Here is a 14,927-nt window from a genome sequence, read left to right on the forward strand (position 1 = left end):
TTGGTAGATGGAATTGAACTGGGAGCCAATGCCAATTCATGTTTGGATGTGCTTATGCAAAATTGAGAACTGACCATCCACATCCTCTCTCCACTGCTCCTTCTCGCGCCAGATTCCGCTTCCGCGGCAGCGGAGCTGAGCAAAGTAGGGGGAGTGGAGCAGGACGCGCGGCAGAGGGGCGCGGTGGAGCGGCGTGGGGCGCTGAGGGGCAGAACAGAGCGGCACAGCCGCAGAGGGCGCGCCGGCGAGGAAGGAGGAGGAGGGGGCCGTGCCGGCGAGCAAGAATGAGGAGGAGGGGGCCGCGTCGGAGAGGAAGGAGGAGGAGGGGGCCGCGCCGGCGAGGAAGGAGGAGGAGGGGGGACCGCGCTAGCGAGGAAGGGGTGCCGGCCACGAGACGAGAGGGGAGGGGCGCCGGTCGTGAGGAAGAAGGGGGCGCCGGTCGCGAGAAGGGGCGCCCGGCCGCAAGAAATAAGGGAGCGCCGGCAGCAAGGAAGAAGGGAGCGCCGGCCAGGTGGGAGATTAACCGAGGGGGGAGCTCAACGGCGGCATCCATGGCGGGCGAAGCTCGACGACGGCGTCCATGGCGGGCGAAGCTCGATGGCGCCGTGGGGAGCTCGGGGCGGAGCCGCGACCGTCCTTCTCTGCCGGAGTCGCCGCGCTCTTCCTTCTCCGCTGGAGCCTCCGCGCCCGACCTTCTCCGCCGGAGCCGCCGTGCCCCCTCGGGTTGAGCTCCATGCCGGAGTGAGAGAGAGAGAGCTAGGGGGAGAGAGATGCGGGAGTGGGGAGGGCGATTTCCGCCCAATACGGAGCTGGGAGGCAGGACATTGCGGGAGGAGGTGTTGCGTGGAGCGGAATACCGTTTGGCATTGGAGTGAATGCCCAGCCAGCAATACCTAGGCCATCCAAACAGCGGAATTGAGGTGCCCCAATGCCAATTCCGAATTCCAGGCTCCAATATATACATCCAAACGGTACCCATGGGTTTTCGTCAGGAAACTGTAGGGCTCTACCAGTTCACCGTCAAAGTGGACCCTTGGAACCTTTCCCCACGAAAATTCCTAGGGACAAAGTTTCCCTACAGCTTCGTAGGCTTTCCCTAGTATGCCAAGTTGTAGGGAACTTGTAGTTTCCAACAGTGTACTTTGTAATGCAACTTTCTGTTTGGAAAGGAGACATGAAACAATATGTATCACAATATCATAGATGACCAAGAGCAAAAGGACTTATCTACCACGGCCAATGTGAGGTAAGAAGGGTTGTCAACCACGTGTATATGACCAACCGACCAACCGTCGGGAAACAAGGAGAATCTTGCAGTCTACATTGGTGAATCTGACTTGAAAGAGAAATGACAAATGTGGGCATAACAAAACAAACCCTAACATCAACTTCACACGTCATGGAAAAGAGGAGATCCTCATTATTGATGCCGTATGTATTGGGGGTGGGGGTGGGGCAGGGTATGCAACAATTATTCAGAAATGTGCACACACATGAAAGCTCAGGCGCAATGCAAGTGAACTAAGCATACAGGTCGATGCCCCAGAACTTGGCAGGCTGGTTGGTTCGGTAGTTCCTGTCAATGGCCTTGATCTTCTCCATGTCCTCGCTCGAGATCTCGAAATCAAAGACCTCAAAGTTCTCCTGCAGCCTCTCAACCTTGGAGGTCTTGGGGATCACCACCGTGTTCCTCTGGAGGCCCCAGCGGAGGACAAGCTGCGCAGGTGTCTTGCCGTACTTCTCAGCCAAGCTCTGTAAATTGCAGCAACCAAGTTGGCAGATTGCATTGTCACCAGAAGTGATATTGCAAGGTATCAAAATGCTATGTATTTATTAGAAATGGATGATAATGTAGTGCCATAATGGAGATTTCAAATAACAACCACCTTGATGACAGGGTCGTCAAGGCATGAGACTGACCCGAACCACTCGGTGTTGGCAGTGGAACCACCCAAGGGGGTATGCGCTGTGACACAGATCCCATGCTTCTGGCAGAACTTGACAAGGGAATCACGCTGGAAGTAGGGGTGCGTCTCAATTTGGTTCACTGCAGGCTTTATCTTAGCGTAGGCCAAGCAGTCCCTGGTGAGGAAGATGTCGTAGTTGCTGCACGAATAACTCTAGTCGACAATTAGATTTGTGAATGTGATTTCCTCTCTCACGAAAAGCAGATCATGAAAATCTCCAAGCATAGCAAAAGTGGGAACAACAAAATGGAAGTGCATGATTTATTATATTTCAATGGTTATTCCAAATCTGAAATACTCTTCAGGACTAGTAATAGATAGCTGACACCCATTTTTCAGTTCCTTGAAGAAAGAGCAGCCAGCCAGTCAGCCTTCTACAAGATTCAACACCATAACAGATTCACTCCAAAACAGAAAGCATTGGGGACCAAAGAAAAAACATAAGCAAATGATAACAGAAAATAGGAATTTGTAATTAAGGAAACTAAACTTTAGTTTAACATGATTAATACCTTCATAAATTAAAATTAGAAGGACAAACTAAATAAATGTGAGGCAAAGTTTAAGCACAGATAGAATTTTTTTTCACACAATAATAACTGCGCCCTTTTAACTTCAAAGGGATGATGATAACCTGAGGGCAACATGAAGTAGGAATGAATTTGAACACAAACATATGAAATGCAACAGAAAAATTGGAAAGATTTGGAAGAACCAAACCATGTTAGAGATGCTGCATATAAAAGGCACATGATCAAACAAGTTTTTGAAATGGGTAAACAAAGGGAACATATGAACTACATAATTCCTATGTAGACAAAAGAGTAAAATACACTACCGGTCCTTAAACTTGTTACGATGTGTCATTCAGGTCCACAAACTTTTAAAATGCATTTTTGACTCCTTAAACTTGTCAAGTGATGCACCGGAGGTCCATAACTGTCCACGTAGGATCTAAATGCTGATGTGGCATGCTGATTGGGTTCAACTCAGCATTTCCCTATTGGCGCATTTCGTCGAGCAGGTCATGGGCAGGCCTCGCTCGCAGCACCCCTCTTGTTCGCCATCCTGCAGGCCTGCACCGTCGACCATGGCGTTGATCTTGGGCGTCAGGTCGTGGGCAGGGCCAGCCATGAGGTACCAGGAGAAAACGGCAGAAGGGTGCGACATCGATGAAGGCAGCAAGTTCCTTTTTCACTTCTTGATTCGCCCAGTTCCAGAAAAATTGCGTTTAGCAAGTGCCAAGAGAGTGAAACAAGAACACTGCCGCGGTGCACCGGGTTACCGGCTTACCGCCGTGCTGCACGACGTGTGGCGGCGGGGCGGTTCCGCGGCAACGCCGCTGCCGTGGCTAGCTCGGCCGCGGAGGTACACCGCGATGGGCGAGGAACGCCTGCTCTTCATGCTCGTCAGCATGGTCTTTGCCTTGCCAGTCCTCATCTTCCTCTTCGCAGCGTTGCAAGGAGTCCGCGGCATCCGTCTCGACCACAGCGTGAGCTAGAACGGCGAACAAGAGGGACGCTACTTCTGTCTGGAGTCTGGACCGCATCCCCCACCGCCTGCTCGACGAAATGTGCCAGCAAGGATGTACTGAGTTGAGCCCAGTCCGCATGCCACATCAGCTTTATGAGTCCACCTGGAGTGTTATGGACCTCCGGTGCACCATCTAACAAGTTTAAGGAGCTAAAAATATATTTTGAGAGTTAATGGACCTATATGGCACAACATGACAAGTTCAAGGACCGACAGTGTATTTTACTCTAGACAAAACTACAACTGCAACTAGAAACAGCAAAATATATGTGCCACCTAATTTGCAAAAGTAATTAATAATAACGACCAGGTAGGAAAAGAAAAATGTCATTTCAAGTTACCTGATCCCAATGCTGCGGACCAGTCCCATAGAAACAAGTTCTTCCATTGCATGCCATGTTGTTTCCAATGAGATAGTGGTATCAATGTCAAGCACACCATCATCACCGAGAGCGCTAGAAGTTGTACCAACTCCTGAAGAAAATCAAAATGCTCTATTCAGTGAGACACATATTAAATCTTCCTAAATACTATGCAAAATCAAGAGGTAAAATTTACCAGTATGTCTAGTAGCTACTGGGAAGTGAACAAGATAGAGATCAAGATAATCTAGCTGCAGCTTCTTCAAGCTATCCTTACAGGCTTCAATTACATGACCATGATCTGAATTCCACAGCTACAGGCATAACAAACACAAACGTTTCAGTAGAATGAAAAAAACAGAAACATTGGTTGTGATCATGCGTAACTCTGAAGTGTTGTTTTCCCAGAATACAGAGTAGCACTTTGCAATTCAGATAACCTTGGTTGTGATGAACAGATCCTCCCTTTTGACAAGTCCAGTTTGGAATGCCTCTGCAAGTGCATCACCAACTTCGGCTTCATTCTGATAGTCAGCTGCAGACAGAGGAACCAAGCACAAAGGCAGTAAATCACCAAGTAAAGCAGGAAAGTTCCTGAGCTGGCACTAGAACTTTGAATCATATTCGGATATTCCATCATACCAAAGAAATCTCTGTCACGTACAGTACAGTGTGGTGTCTACGCATGCCTGTATCAATCATACTAACCAGAGAAACATACAAATCTAGCGTTCATCAAGACAAAAACCGAACAATGATAGCCTGATTGACAGAAAAACACTCATATGTCAAGTCGCATTGAAAGAAACATTCAATGATTTGATTAGCACAGTGCAACAGACCAAGATTGTGAAAGAAATCCCACTCGTATCATCAGCAGCACAGCGCCCTATCGAGCACGCCTGTATCATTCAGACAAGCAATACAAACAGTGTTTGTCAAGATGAAAAGGAACAGTAATCGACACGTGTCCACACTCATGAGGCATCGAAAGGGAAGTTTCAAGGATACGATTAGTTTATAGTGGAATGGACCGAGAATCGTGAAAGAAATATCACATACTCACTCATGCACAACACAACGCAGTGTCCGGGCATGCCTGTATCATTGACTTGCCTGTATCATTGACAGTACAAGGTAACTCTAGAATCTAGTAGCAAAGGTCTGGACAGTGGAACCTTTTGGTTCGTATTCGAATATTCCATGCTAGTTAGGCTGATTGCCAAAGTAATCCCAGTCTTGTACATCGTAGCGCATTGTTTAAGCATCCGCACAATCATACGAACCAAGTGGTGTTCAGTACAAAAAACGAGCTGTGGCTGCCTGATCACATGCAAACGCTCAATGTGGCACTGAAAGGAACATTCAATAATTTGATCGGTACAGTGCAACAGCAGACCATGATTTGCCAAGGAAATCTCAGTCATATCTCATCAGCAATGCAGCGCGCTATTAAGCACGACCATACATATCAACTATCATCCATAGCCCCAGACAAGCGTAAAAAATCCGCTAGCATTCATGAGGACAAGAGCGCGCCATGACTGACAGATGCACACTCGTGTGGCCTCCAATGGAATACGGGGGGAATTCGATCCAATTATTACTATTTATTTACTGGATCAGGTATGCAGTATAATGTATACAGACAAGGCCGGTGATCACAGTGGTTGCGCGGTCGGGTTTGCAGGGGCCGGGGGGTGTGGGGGGTTGGAGGCTTACTGGAGCAGTAGAGGTGGCGGTAGAAACTTTTGGTCCGTATTCTTATTCCATGCTAGTTAGCCTGATTGCCAAAGAAGTTCCAGTCATGTACATAATAGGGCTCATAGCGCATTGTTTAAGCATCCGCACAAGAATACGAACCAAGTGGTATTTGGGACAAAAAAAAGGGAGCTGTGTCTGTCTGATTGACACACAAACACTCAATGTGGCGCTGAAAGGAACATTCAATAATTCAATCGGTACAGTGCAACAACCACAGGCGGATCTACCACTAGGACCACCAGGGCCATGGCCCTAGTCTTGGGCACAGTTTCAGGGGAAATCTCTCCTAAGAGCAGCTCCAGCGTATAATCCTCTCAAAACTTACGGAGGTGGACACATCATCCAGGTGCTACATGGAGCAAAATGCTCCAACGTATGGCTGAACAAGCCAACTGCTATCCCCATAAAAAATAATGCTTATCAACTTTTCCCTACCAATAGCATCCTACTCTTGTGAAGATGAATGATGAAAACAATACTACTTTAATTGAAGCACCCATGCAAAGTGAAGCTCCCAAGCTAAGGTGGAGCTTCTTAGCACCCCTTCCTCCAGTGTATAGCTTTGGAGAATCTTTCTCTGACATGTTGTAGCACCCCCTTAGATATGTACGCTGGAGCTGCTCTAAAAATTTCAGCCTATGCAAGTTAATGGCTTAGTTTCCCTTTTCTCCAAAACGGTAAAGCCTAGCATGTTCCAAATTGATCAATCTGACGCATGGCTGCTTCCATCGATCTCTCTCATCTCTCTATCTTCTGTTCCTTCACATTAAACAGAGGTGTCATCGTCGCCTGAGATTGCCAAATTCCAGCCCTAGCAAGGAAACCAAAGAGCACTAGCTGAAGTAAATCGGCAAACCCATTGGGGTCTGACATTCTCGTGACCTCACCCTAACCCTGCTTCCCGCATGGCTGCTCACTTGCTGCCTCCATGGTACATCACTAGCTGCCTCGTGCTATGTTTTTATTTTATTCATTTGACAATCAATTGTGGAGTTCATTTATCATCACAGTTGTTGATTTGTCTTCTTATTTTTTGCGACATCTCAATGTGCATCCGGACATCTGGTACAGGTTGTGTTAGAGTACATTAGGCAACTCCGGATATAGTTAGTTTAGGATTGATTGTAATCCCGGGATAACATTTCTTATCTCTAGGAGAGGCTACTTGTCATCCAAGCCATGTACTCCTATATATTCGTCCTAGAGGCTCAATGTAATAAATTGACCACATTATACGCATCCTACCTTTCCTACATGGCATCAGACGCCTAGGTTACGAGATCCTAACCCTAGCCGCGTCGCCGCTTCCGCTGCACCCGCGTGCCCCCGGGGACATCGAGATTGATCTCCGCCGGGGGCAGCGCCCTCCTAGGATGTGCCGCGGATCCCTCTGATCCGCACCGCCGCCGTCGTCAACAAGCAGCAGAAGGGCTGACCTCTACCGTCGCCATGGCCGCGTCGCTCGTCGACATCGCCATGGCCCCGCCTTGGGCCGCCGCCGCCTCTGCGTCGTCGTCCCCGGCCCCGCTCAGAGCTTCCCCGCCCCTTCCGCGCCTCAGGCCAGCCCCCCCTCCCAGCGCCGCCGCCGCAGCACGGACTGAGCACCGCGCACGTGTGCGAGGGGAGGAGCCAAGACCGCGCCGTCGGGTGGACGGGCCGCAGCATCGCCGATCGACGTCGCTGTCGGGCCGCCGCGTCGTGGGCTCCGCCCCACCGCCCTTCCCTCGCCGGCTCCCTCCTTTGCGCCGTCGGCCACCGCAGCCCTTCCTCCCCCAGCGCCGTCTCTTCTTCTCGAGAAGACGTGGCTGCGGGGGCGGATCTTGGCCTGCCATGCTGCTGCTGAACGGAGGAGAGCCGCTCGGGTTTCCGATCTCCTCTGTTTTCTCTTTCCCGTGTTGACCACGCGGGGAAGCGATAAGGAGAAGAGGGGAATTCGCTATGTGCACCCGAGATTGTACCCGGAGGTCTCCCTGCTGCTGCTGTGTGATTTTTTAGGTTTTTCCCGATTTGTTATCGGGTTTGCGTCGCCCTGCCGTTCGTCGCCGCTTCATCGTCGACACCCTCGAAGGACGAAGGTGTTGCTGCTCCCTTCCAGGCAGCAGCGACGACGTTCGTGATCAAGCCACCCTACCGATGTCGTCGCCTTTTCAGGCGATGGCACCACTCGCCGCCGGTCTTCATCAAGCAGGCGCTCGATCCGCCTCCGCGCCTCGAGCCGTTCTCGTGCAGACATCGCCGCCGATGTTCCTGAAGGAAGACGTCGTCGCCACTCCTGATCTGAGCGCGACACTTGCTGCAACCTGCGCCGTCGCCACCCCTGTCCTGAGCGTGACCTAAGTCGCAAACCGCGCCGTCTACCATCGTCATCCGCCGCACCGTCCTGCTGCTATCTTCGGCAAGATGCTGCTGAGTTTGTGTACTCGAGCAACTTGACGACGCTTCGACCCGCGCCTCCTCCACGGCTTCGACCAAGTCCATCTCGACTTCGGCTATTACGGCACTAAAAGGCTATCATCTGCATGAGTCTCCAGTCAAAGTTATCGCACCGGCATTCCGACTACAGAGGGGATACGTCTCTATTGTTCTCTAGTCTGACCGTTCGTGTTACTACCACTACGACTGCGGGGGGATGTTAGAGTATATTAGGCAACTCCGGATATGGTTAGTTTATGATTGATTGTAATTCCGGGATAACCTTCCTTATCTCTAGGAAAGGCTACTTGCCCTCCAAGCCATGTACTCCTATATATTCGCCCTAGAGGCTCAATGCAATACATTGACCACATTATACGCATACTACCTTTCCTACAGATTGTTTTAGGCCTATAATTTTGGCCATTGTCTTCGCCGAAAGCTGGGTCCGCCACTGGCAACAACAGACCGTGATTTGGCAAGGAAATCTCTCTCGTATCTCATCAGCAACACAGCTTGCTGTTAAGCACGCCCGTATCAATTATCATCCATAGGCCCCCAGGCAAACGTACACAATCATTTAGCATTCGCGAGGACAAAAGCGCGCCATGACTGACAGACGCACACTCGTGTGGCCTACTCCAACGGAACTGGGGGTGAATTCGATCCAATTATTACTATTTATTTATTTACTGGATCGGGTACACAGTATACTGTATACAGACAAGCCGGCGACCACGGTGGTCGGTGGATGTCGGGTTCGCGGGGGGCGGGGGTCAGGTGGGTGGGGGGTTGGAGGCTTACCGGCGCAGTCGAGGTGGCGGTATCCGATGCGGAGCGCGGAGAGGATGAGGGTGCGGATGGCGGGCTTCTCCATCCGCCAGACGCCCAGCCCCACCGCGGGCATCCGGTGGCCGCTGCTCAGCGCCACCGCCGGCGCGGCGCCCTTGGCCGCCATGACTCGGCTGCTGCTGCTGCTCTGCTAGTGGCTTCAGCGCTGCGCTTCGCCTCGCTCTCTCCTCCTTGCTGCGCTGCGACCTGGAAGATGCGGAGATGCCGCATCCTCTCCTTCTCAAAACCAGTAGACTGCGAGTATCGGGCCGAGGCCCGTTCAATAGAGCGGGCCGAGGCCCGTTCAATAGAGCGGGCCGAGCTGAATGGTTTGCTAATTATGGGCCCCAGTTGGGCCGTTCGCGGAATCCGCGACCCGCGTATGGATGGGCCCTCTCCGGACAGCTGCTGTTTCCTACGATCCAGCAGCTATAGATAGTATCGATCGATCATCTGCAACTGCGCCGCCGGCCGGCAGCCGTCGCTAATCCCGCGCCTGATGAGCAACGGACGCCGCGCGGGGCGGCGGGCGATGGCCGGATTCGCCGCGCCGGGATTACAGTGGTGAGTGTATACAGAGCCACAAATGCTTGCGCGTATCTGCAACAAGCAAGCAGAGCAGTTCACAGCAGGGAGAAGGAACAGACGCCCTGGAAGAAGGAACAGCGAGACAAATGACAGTAGACTAGGAGAGGCTGGATTTGTTCTCACTTCCTTTTTTTTCTCGAAATCCTGGATTTATCCATTTATCAGCTTCAGCTACGCCTAGTACTGAACATGCAATTGCCCCGTGTTAATCAGTGTGTGCTGTGCTAGTGCTACCACATCTGAGAATCCACTGAACTGCTGAACAACAATGCCACCTGAATTTCATCAAATGAACGCGGAGTACCTCAAGAGCGATGCGTCAACTCTACTCAGGACGATACATAGCCTGAATGGCAGACCCATCACCTGCACCAAATGCACGCCAAGATCAAACGAAATGGCTGCTCGTGAGCTCTCAGAGCCCTTTTGCATTGGATCGATTCACAAGGCACAGCACGTCCTCGCGTGGTCCATGGCTGCTAGCCTGCTGCTAGCCCGGCGCCGGACTCCCCGTCTCCGCCGCAAGCCCCGCCGCGCAACGATCGGAGCTGCCCCGTGACCCGGCCTGACCCCCGCCTAAAGCTACCCTGCACACAGCATCAGCAGCAGCAGCAGCAGTTTGACCACCACACGACGTCGCGACATCTACGAGTACTTCGCTGCACTCAACTGCCCCGTAACTGACGCCACCTTTTCGGTTGCTTCCAACGAACAACTACCATACCTGTCGTCTCCTCCGATCCACCACCCTGCATCGCCATGCTTGGTCTCATCCTGAATTCCTGATTGACCTCCTCGGTTCCGCTATATAAATTCTCCACCGGGTTGACACTTGACAGCATGCACACTCGTCGTGCACACCAACGTGCCGCTCGTCGGCGCGCTCGCGTTCCTCGCCGGCGGCCGGGGACACTGAAGCTAGCAGCAGATTGCACGTGTAGACAAGCTGGAGATCGATCGGTTTGGCATTTTCAGCAGATTGCCCGCGGCGCCGTCGCCAAGACCCCCCGCGTCGGCTAGCCGCCGGCGTAGTCGACCGCGTCCATCTGTGTCGTCGTTGTGTAACAATAATACAGCAGCAGGCGTGTCGATCTGCTCGCGGTCGGATCGGATTCAATTCGTACGCGTGCAATTGACAGTGTGTGTGCTCCATGTTTCCTTTCACTCCATCACCAGGCTGCTGAATTGGTTGCTGATGGTGACCGTACCCTGATCCCTCTCTCTGCAACAAATGAAGATGTTCTTTGTCACCTCTTTCAAGATCAAAGTTATGTGTCAGCAGCACGATCGACAGATGTATTTCACAGCGTGCTGCTCCAGCTCTGCTACACGAACAGCGTTCCTGCTCGAGCTCAAGCTTTTGACAATGTGAAGCGCTAGCTCCACCTGGTGTTTGTGGCCAAAAAAGGCCACCGATATACACGAACAGATTTGAGATGGCTGTGCTGCTGAGGAAGACCAACCGTACCCTTAGCTCGCCATCCTCTTTCCTAGCTATAAGGTCGATGCTGGCACTTAATACACATCTAATTAATGGAAAAATACCAATACACGCATTACGCCTCAAAAGTAATTGTTTGTGAAATGGATAGCCATGCCTCAAAAGTAGACGTAGTGCAGACTCAATGCGAAGATACTACTAAGGGAAACTTTAACTATAATCCTGAAGAACGAACTATGCCATGACAGATCAGCTGGTGCTAGCTTGGTCTGCTTTGCTCCAGCCTTTAGCAAAGCCTAGCACCATATGTGGGACCAAGACTGCAAAGAAAAAGCATATGTTACCTACCCTTTCCTCGCGCCTTGTGCCACTGGCAGGTTGCGCTGCGAGAAGAGAATATTTGTTTAACCTTAGCTCCGGGTGCTGAGTTTGACTATCGGTGCTATAACTTTCTAGCTTGGCATCGGTGCTCCAATGTTTGGCACCCGTGTATCTACATTCTCTCTTCTCAAAGCACCCCCTTGGAATATACGTTGGAGCTGCCCTAAGGGCCCTTTCGGGACACAGGAATTAATTTCACAAGAATCTTATAGGAAATAATTTCAGGGGGAATTCCCATATTCAATGGTGACGGCGGATCCGCCAATTTCACAAATGAGTAAAGTGCATGGCCGGTTCTCAAACTTGTGGATGTGTGTCATCCCAATCCCCGCACTAAAAAAATTTGTTCAGGTCTCATATTCGTCCAAACGGGTATGGATCTCTACCCACGAACCGAGAATAGACTTGATTGCTTAAATAGAAAATTAGCGGGAGGTAAAATGCAAAATCAGCCAGACACAAAAATTACACAAATACTTATAACTTTATAATGGTTCTTTTGAAAAAAAAGTTATCTTCTTCCTCTCATCTTGTGGCCGCGTCGCCGCCGCAGCCGGCCACGCAGGCGAGCCGCCACCACCGCCACACAAGCACTCGAGCGAGCACTCGCCGCGGGCGTGCGTGTGAGCGGCCGCCGCTTGGGGTGCGCAGGTGAGCCATCGCCACCGCGCACAGGCACGCGCATGCGCACGAGCGAGCAGCCCCCGCGGTAGCGCGGCCGAGCAGCCACTGTCGCCAGCACACGGGCAAGCACCGCCGCCGATGCGCGAGTACGCGCACCAGCGCTTGGTCGCGGAGCTCACCGATCTCCGCGAGCTCGGACTCTTCCACGACGCCAAGTGGGTGCGGTTGCAGCTCGTCAGCCGCGACGCCGAGTTCAAGATGCTGTTCGGCCGCCCCGCGCTCCTCTACGCCGACCGCGCCGTTCTCTGGCCGCAGGGTCCGCTACATCAAGGACTACATCCTCAAGCACGTCCTCCCCTTCTACGGTCAGTGTGCATGCCTCTTCATTCCGCATGCTCCACCATCGATACATGCATCACACGCCTCCTGCTCCAGCACAGCACCGCCGCCGCCCGTAGCCGCACGGGACGAACAGCGGCACGCCGACTAGCTAGCCATGGCCATAAGAGAGGTGGGAGATGAGGATAGAGCTGACATGTGGAACCATATCCATTTGGATTAATATGAGACCCAAATAGAATTTAAGGATCAGAATAACATATTTTATGAGTTCGAGGACCGGGATGACACACGTCCACAAGTTTGAGGACCGGCCATGAGTTTTACTCTTCACAAATCCTTGCACCAACCAAAAAATGCATGTTTTCTCTCGAGAGCCCTTTTAAGGCCTGATCCATGGCAGTTTTGTACAGCCCAAGGATTTTAACGGCCCTTTACAAGGCCCAGAGAAAAAGCATGGCTCATGTTAGTTCCATATGCTCCTTATTGGTAATTGCTGTTAGGATTTGTTAGGATTTTACATAGAAGAAAAAAATACATGGCTTGTTACCTATTCCATATGCTCCCCATTTGTTAGGATTTTACTCATTGTGTCATGTAATTGCACAAACATACTCATTGCACAATTACATGAGCAAGAGTGTAGCGTTTCGGTGAGATGGACAAACGTAAGACCAGTCTTAGTGGAAAGTATCATTGCACAATTACCTGTTAAACCCTGCCAAATCTGAATCAATCCATGCTCATTTGAGATGAACTTATATTAATGACATCCAACACATCATATAAACTCACTCGAGTAGGGAACACTATAACCAATTCATGTCACAAAAAATAGATGTAGACTTCATATCCAGTGTTGGGTGCACTAACCGCAAAAAATGTGAAAAACACTATGCATTGCAAACGCTGAAATGTAGAATTTTTCAACACTATGCATTGTGTCAAGATGTGAAAAAAGACTGAACTGCACCTCAGCATTCCTCTCCCAAGCTGGTAGGTTGGAAATCACAAATGCAATCTTCTCAGATTTACCAATGTATTATATGAGCACTTTTCAGCTTCACAAGACTGTTATTAAGAAAATTGATAAGTACAGAAAGTATTGTCTCTGGAGGGGTGCTGATATTAATGCTAGATGCCTACCAAAGGCTGCCTGGACTTTGGTTTGTCTACCAAAAAAAGAAGGTGGTTTAGGTGTCCTCAATCTCAGGACCCAAAATGAAGCATTACTGCTGAAGCATCTACATAAATTTTTCAACAGAGTTGATGTGCCATGAGTGCACCTGATTTGGGAACAATATTATGCTAATGGTGTCTTGCTTGGCATCAGGAGAAAAGGTTCATTTTGGTGGAAAGATATTACTAAGCTGCTTACCTCTTTCAAAGGAATGGCCATGATACATTTAAATGATGGTGCTTCTTGTCTGTTTTGGGAAGACCTTTGGCTAAATAGAATTCCAGAACAACAATTCCCTGAACTTTTTTCCTTTGTTAAGAAGAAAGGAATATCATTAAAAGCAGTAAGAGAAGCTATTGGACATGAAGTTCTTTTCCACCTGCCAATTTCAGAGATTGCCCTCCAGCAGCTGCTGATTCTTGCTGAGGATCTTAATAATCTGCCAGAAACTTCTGAGCCAGACTTATGGTCATATATTTGGGGATCTCCAGACTTCTCAATCTCCAAAACCTATGTTCACCTCACTGGTCATCGTGTCATTCATGCTGCATATAAATGGCTTTGGAAATCATCATGTCAAAATAAACACAAGGTATTTTTCTGGCTTCTTTTATCTGAAGCACTAAGGAACTATTAAGGAGAAGAAACATGTTACTCCCAGATTACTCTTGTGTTTTATGCCCCATGACAGGAGATGAATCACTACAGCATCTCTTTATCCGGTGTCCATTTTCAATTGATTGTTGGGCAAATATTGGCCTTATGGTGGGAGATGATACACCTTTTGCCACCTTGGAGCATCTTAAACAGCAACTTGTTGTGCCTTTCTTCATGGAGGTTATTATCTTAATGAGCTGGAGTATTTGGACGCAAAGAAATGACCAGATTTTTAAAGGAATTCAACCCAGCAGCGATTCATGTCTTCAACATTTCAAGAAAGAATTTGCCTTAGTTATCCTAAGAGCAAAAACTAGGCACAAAGAAAATATGTCTCTATGGCTAGACACCCTTGTATAATTTTTCTTTTTTTTGTTTCTTTCTTCGTGTCATGAGTTTCTTGTATTATGAACCTTTTTGTATCTTTCTTTTAATATATAATCAGTAGGGGACTACTCCTCCTGTTTTATCAAAAAACAAGTACAACCTGTTAATGCATTCTGCCTGACGCATTCTGATCTCAGCAGCCTCGTCTCCAACTCCAATTAATGGCAGGGCGCAGAACTACATTTCGCCGTAGATTAGTTCTCAGAATAAATAAATGCAAGTACTTTTAGGACCAAATTAACTTGGTGGGCTCTATCAGCTACGTCCCTACTTGACGTTGAGAATAGAGACGACTGCCACTATCTTCTTTTCACTCGAGAGCTTACGACCCCCACCGCGTCTGCCTCTTGGTCGGTCGTCGGCGACAACCTGACGGTCGTCAGGGTGCCCGTCGTCGGCTAATAGCTTATCAGGGCCGCCGCGCCTGGCCGGCCGGCCGGCGACGTGATGCAGCGCTTTCG

At 49.9% G+C, this 14,927-nt stretch overlaps 2 protein-coding genes across 4 annotated transcripts; one reads left to right on the forward strand and one right to left on the reverse strand.

The window, feature by feature from the left end:
- Positions 1-1,242: 1,242 nt before the first annotated feature.
- LOC120654502 (NADP-dependent D-sorbitol-6-phosphate dehydrogenase-like) lies at positions 1,243-9,107 on the reverse strand. Of its 2 annotated transcripts, none has more exons than XM_039932050.1 (6): positions 8,843-9,107; positions 4,303-4,397; positions 4,059-4,176; positions 3,842-3,974; positions 1,921-2,106; positions 1,243-1,752 (listed from the first exon to the last, which is right to left on the reverse strand). In XM_039932050.1, exons 1-6 carry the CDS (start codon positions 8,994-8,996, stop codon positions 1,677-1,679), a joined length of 762 nt encoding a protein of 253 aa, XP_039787984.1. In that variant the 5' UTR covers positions 8,997-9,107; the 3' UTR covers positions 1,243-1,676. The 2 variants fall into 2 exon arrangements, with proteins under 2 accessions (XP_039787984.1, XP_039787983.1); XM_039932049.1 differs by having other exon boundaries at positions 1,887-2,106.
- A 2,683-nt stretch (positions 9,108-11,790) lies between these two features.
- Positions 11,791-14,556, forward strand: LOC120654503. Of its 2 annotated transcripts, XM_039932051.1 has the most exons (3): positions 11,798-12,268; positions 13,576-14,014; positions 14,114-14,556. In XM_039932051.1, exons 1-3 carry the CDS (start codon positions 12,042-12,044, stop codon positions 14,270-14,272), a joined length of 825 nt encoding a protein of 274 aa, XP_039787985.1. In that variant the 5' UTR covers positions 11,798-12,041; the 3' UTR covers positions 14,273-14,556. The 2 variants fall into 2 exon arrangements, with proteins under 2 accessions (XP_039787986.1, XP_039787985.1); XM_039932052.1 differs by having other exon boundaries at positions 11,791-12,268; positions 13,815-14,556.
- Positions 14,557-14,927: the final 371 nt, after the last annotated feature.

The sequence above is a fragment of the Panicum virgatum genome, chromosome 1N (assembly GCF_016808335.1).
Source record: "Panicum virgatum strain AP13 chromosome 1N, P.virgatum_v5, whole genome shotgun sequence".
Taxonomy (NCBI): Eukaryota; Viridiplantae; Streptophyta; class Magnoliopsida; order Poales; family Poaceae; genus Panicum; species Panicum virgatum.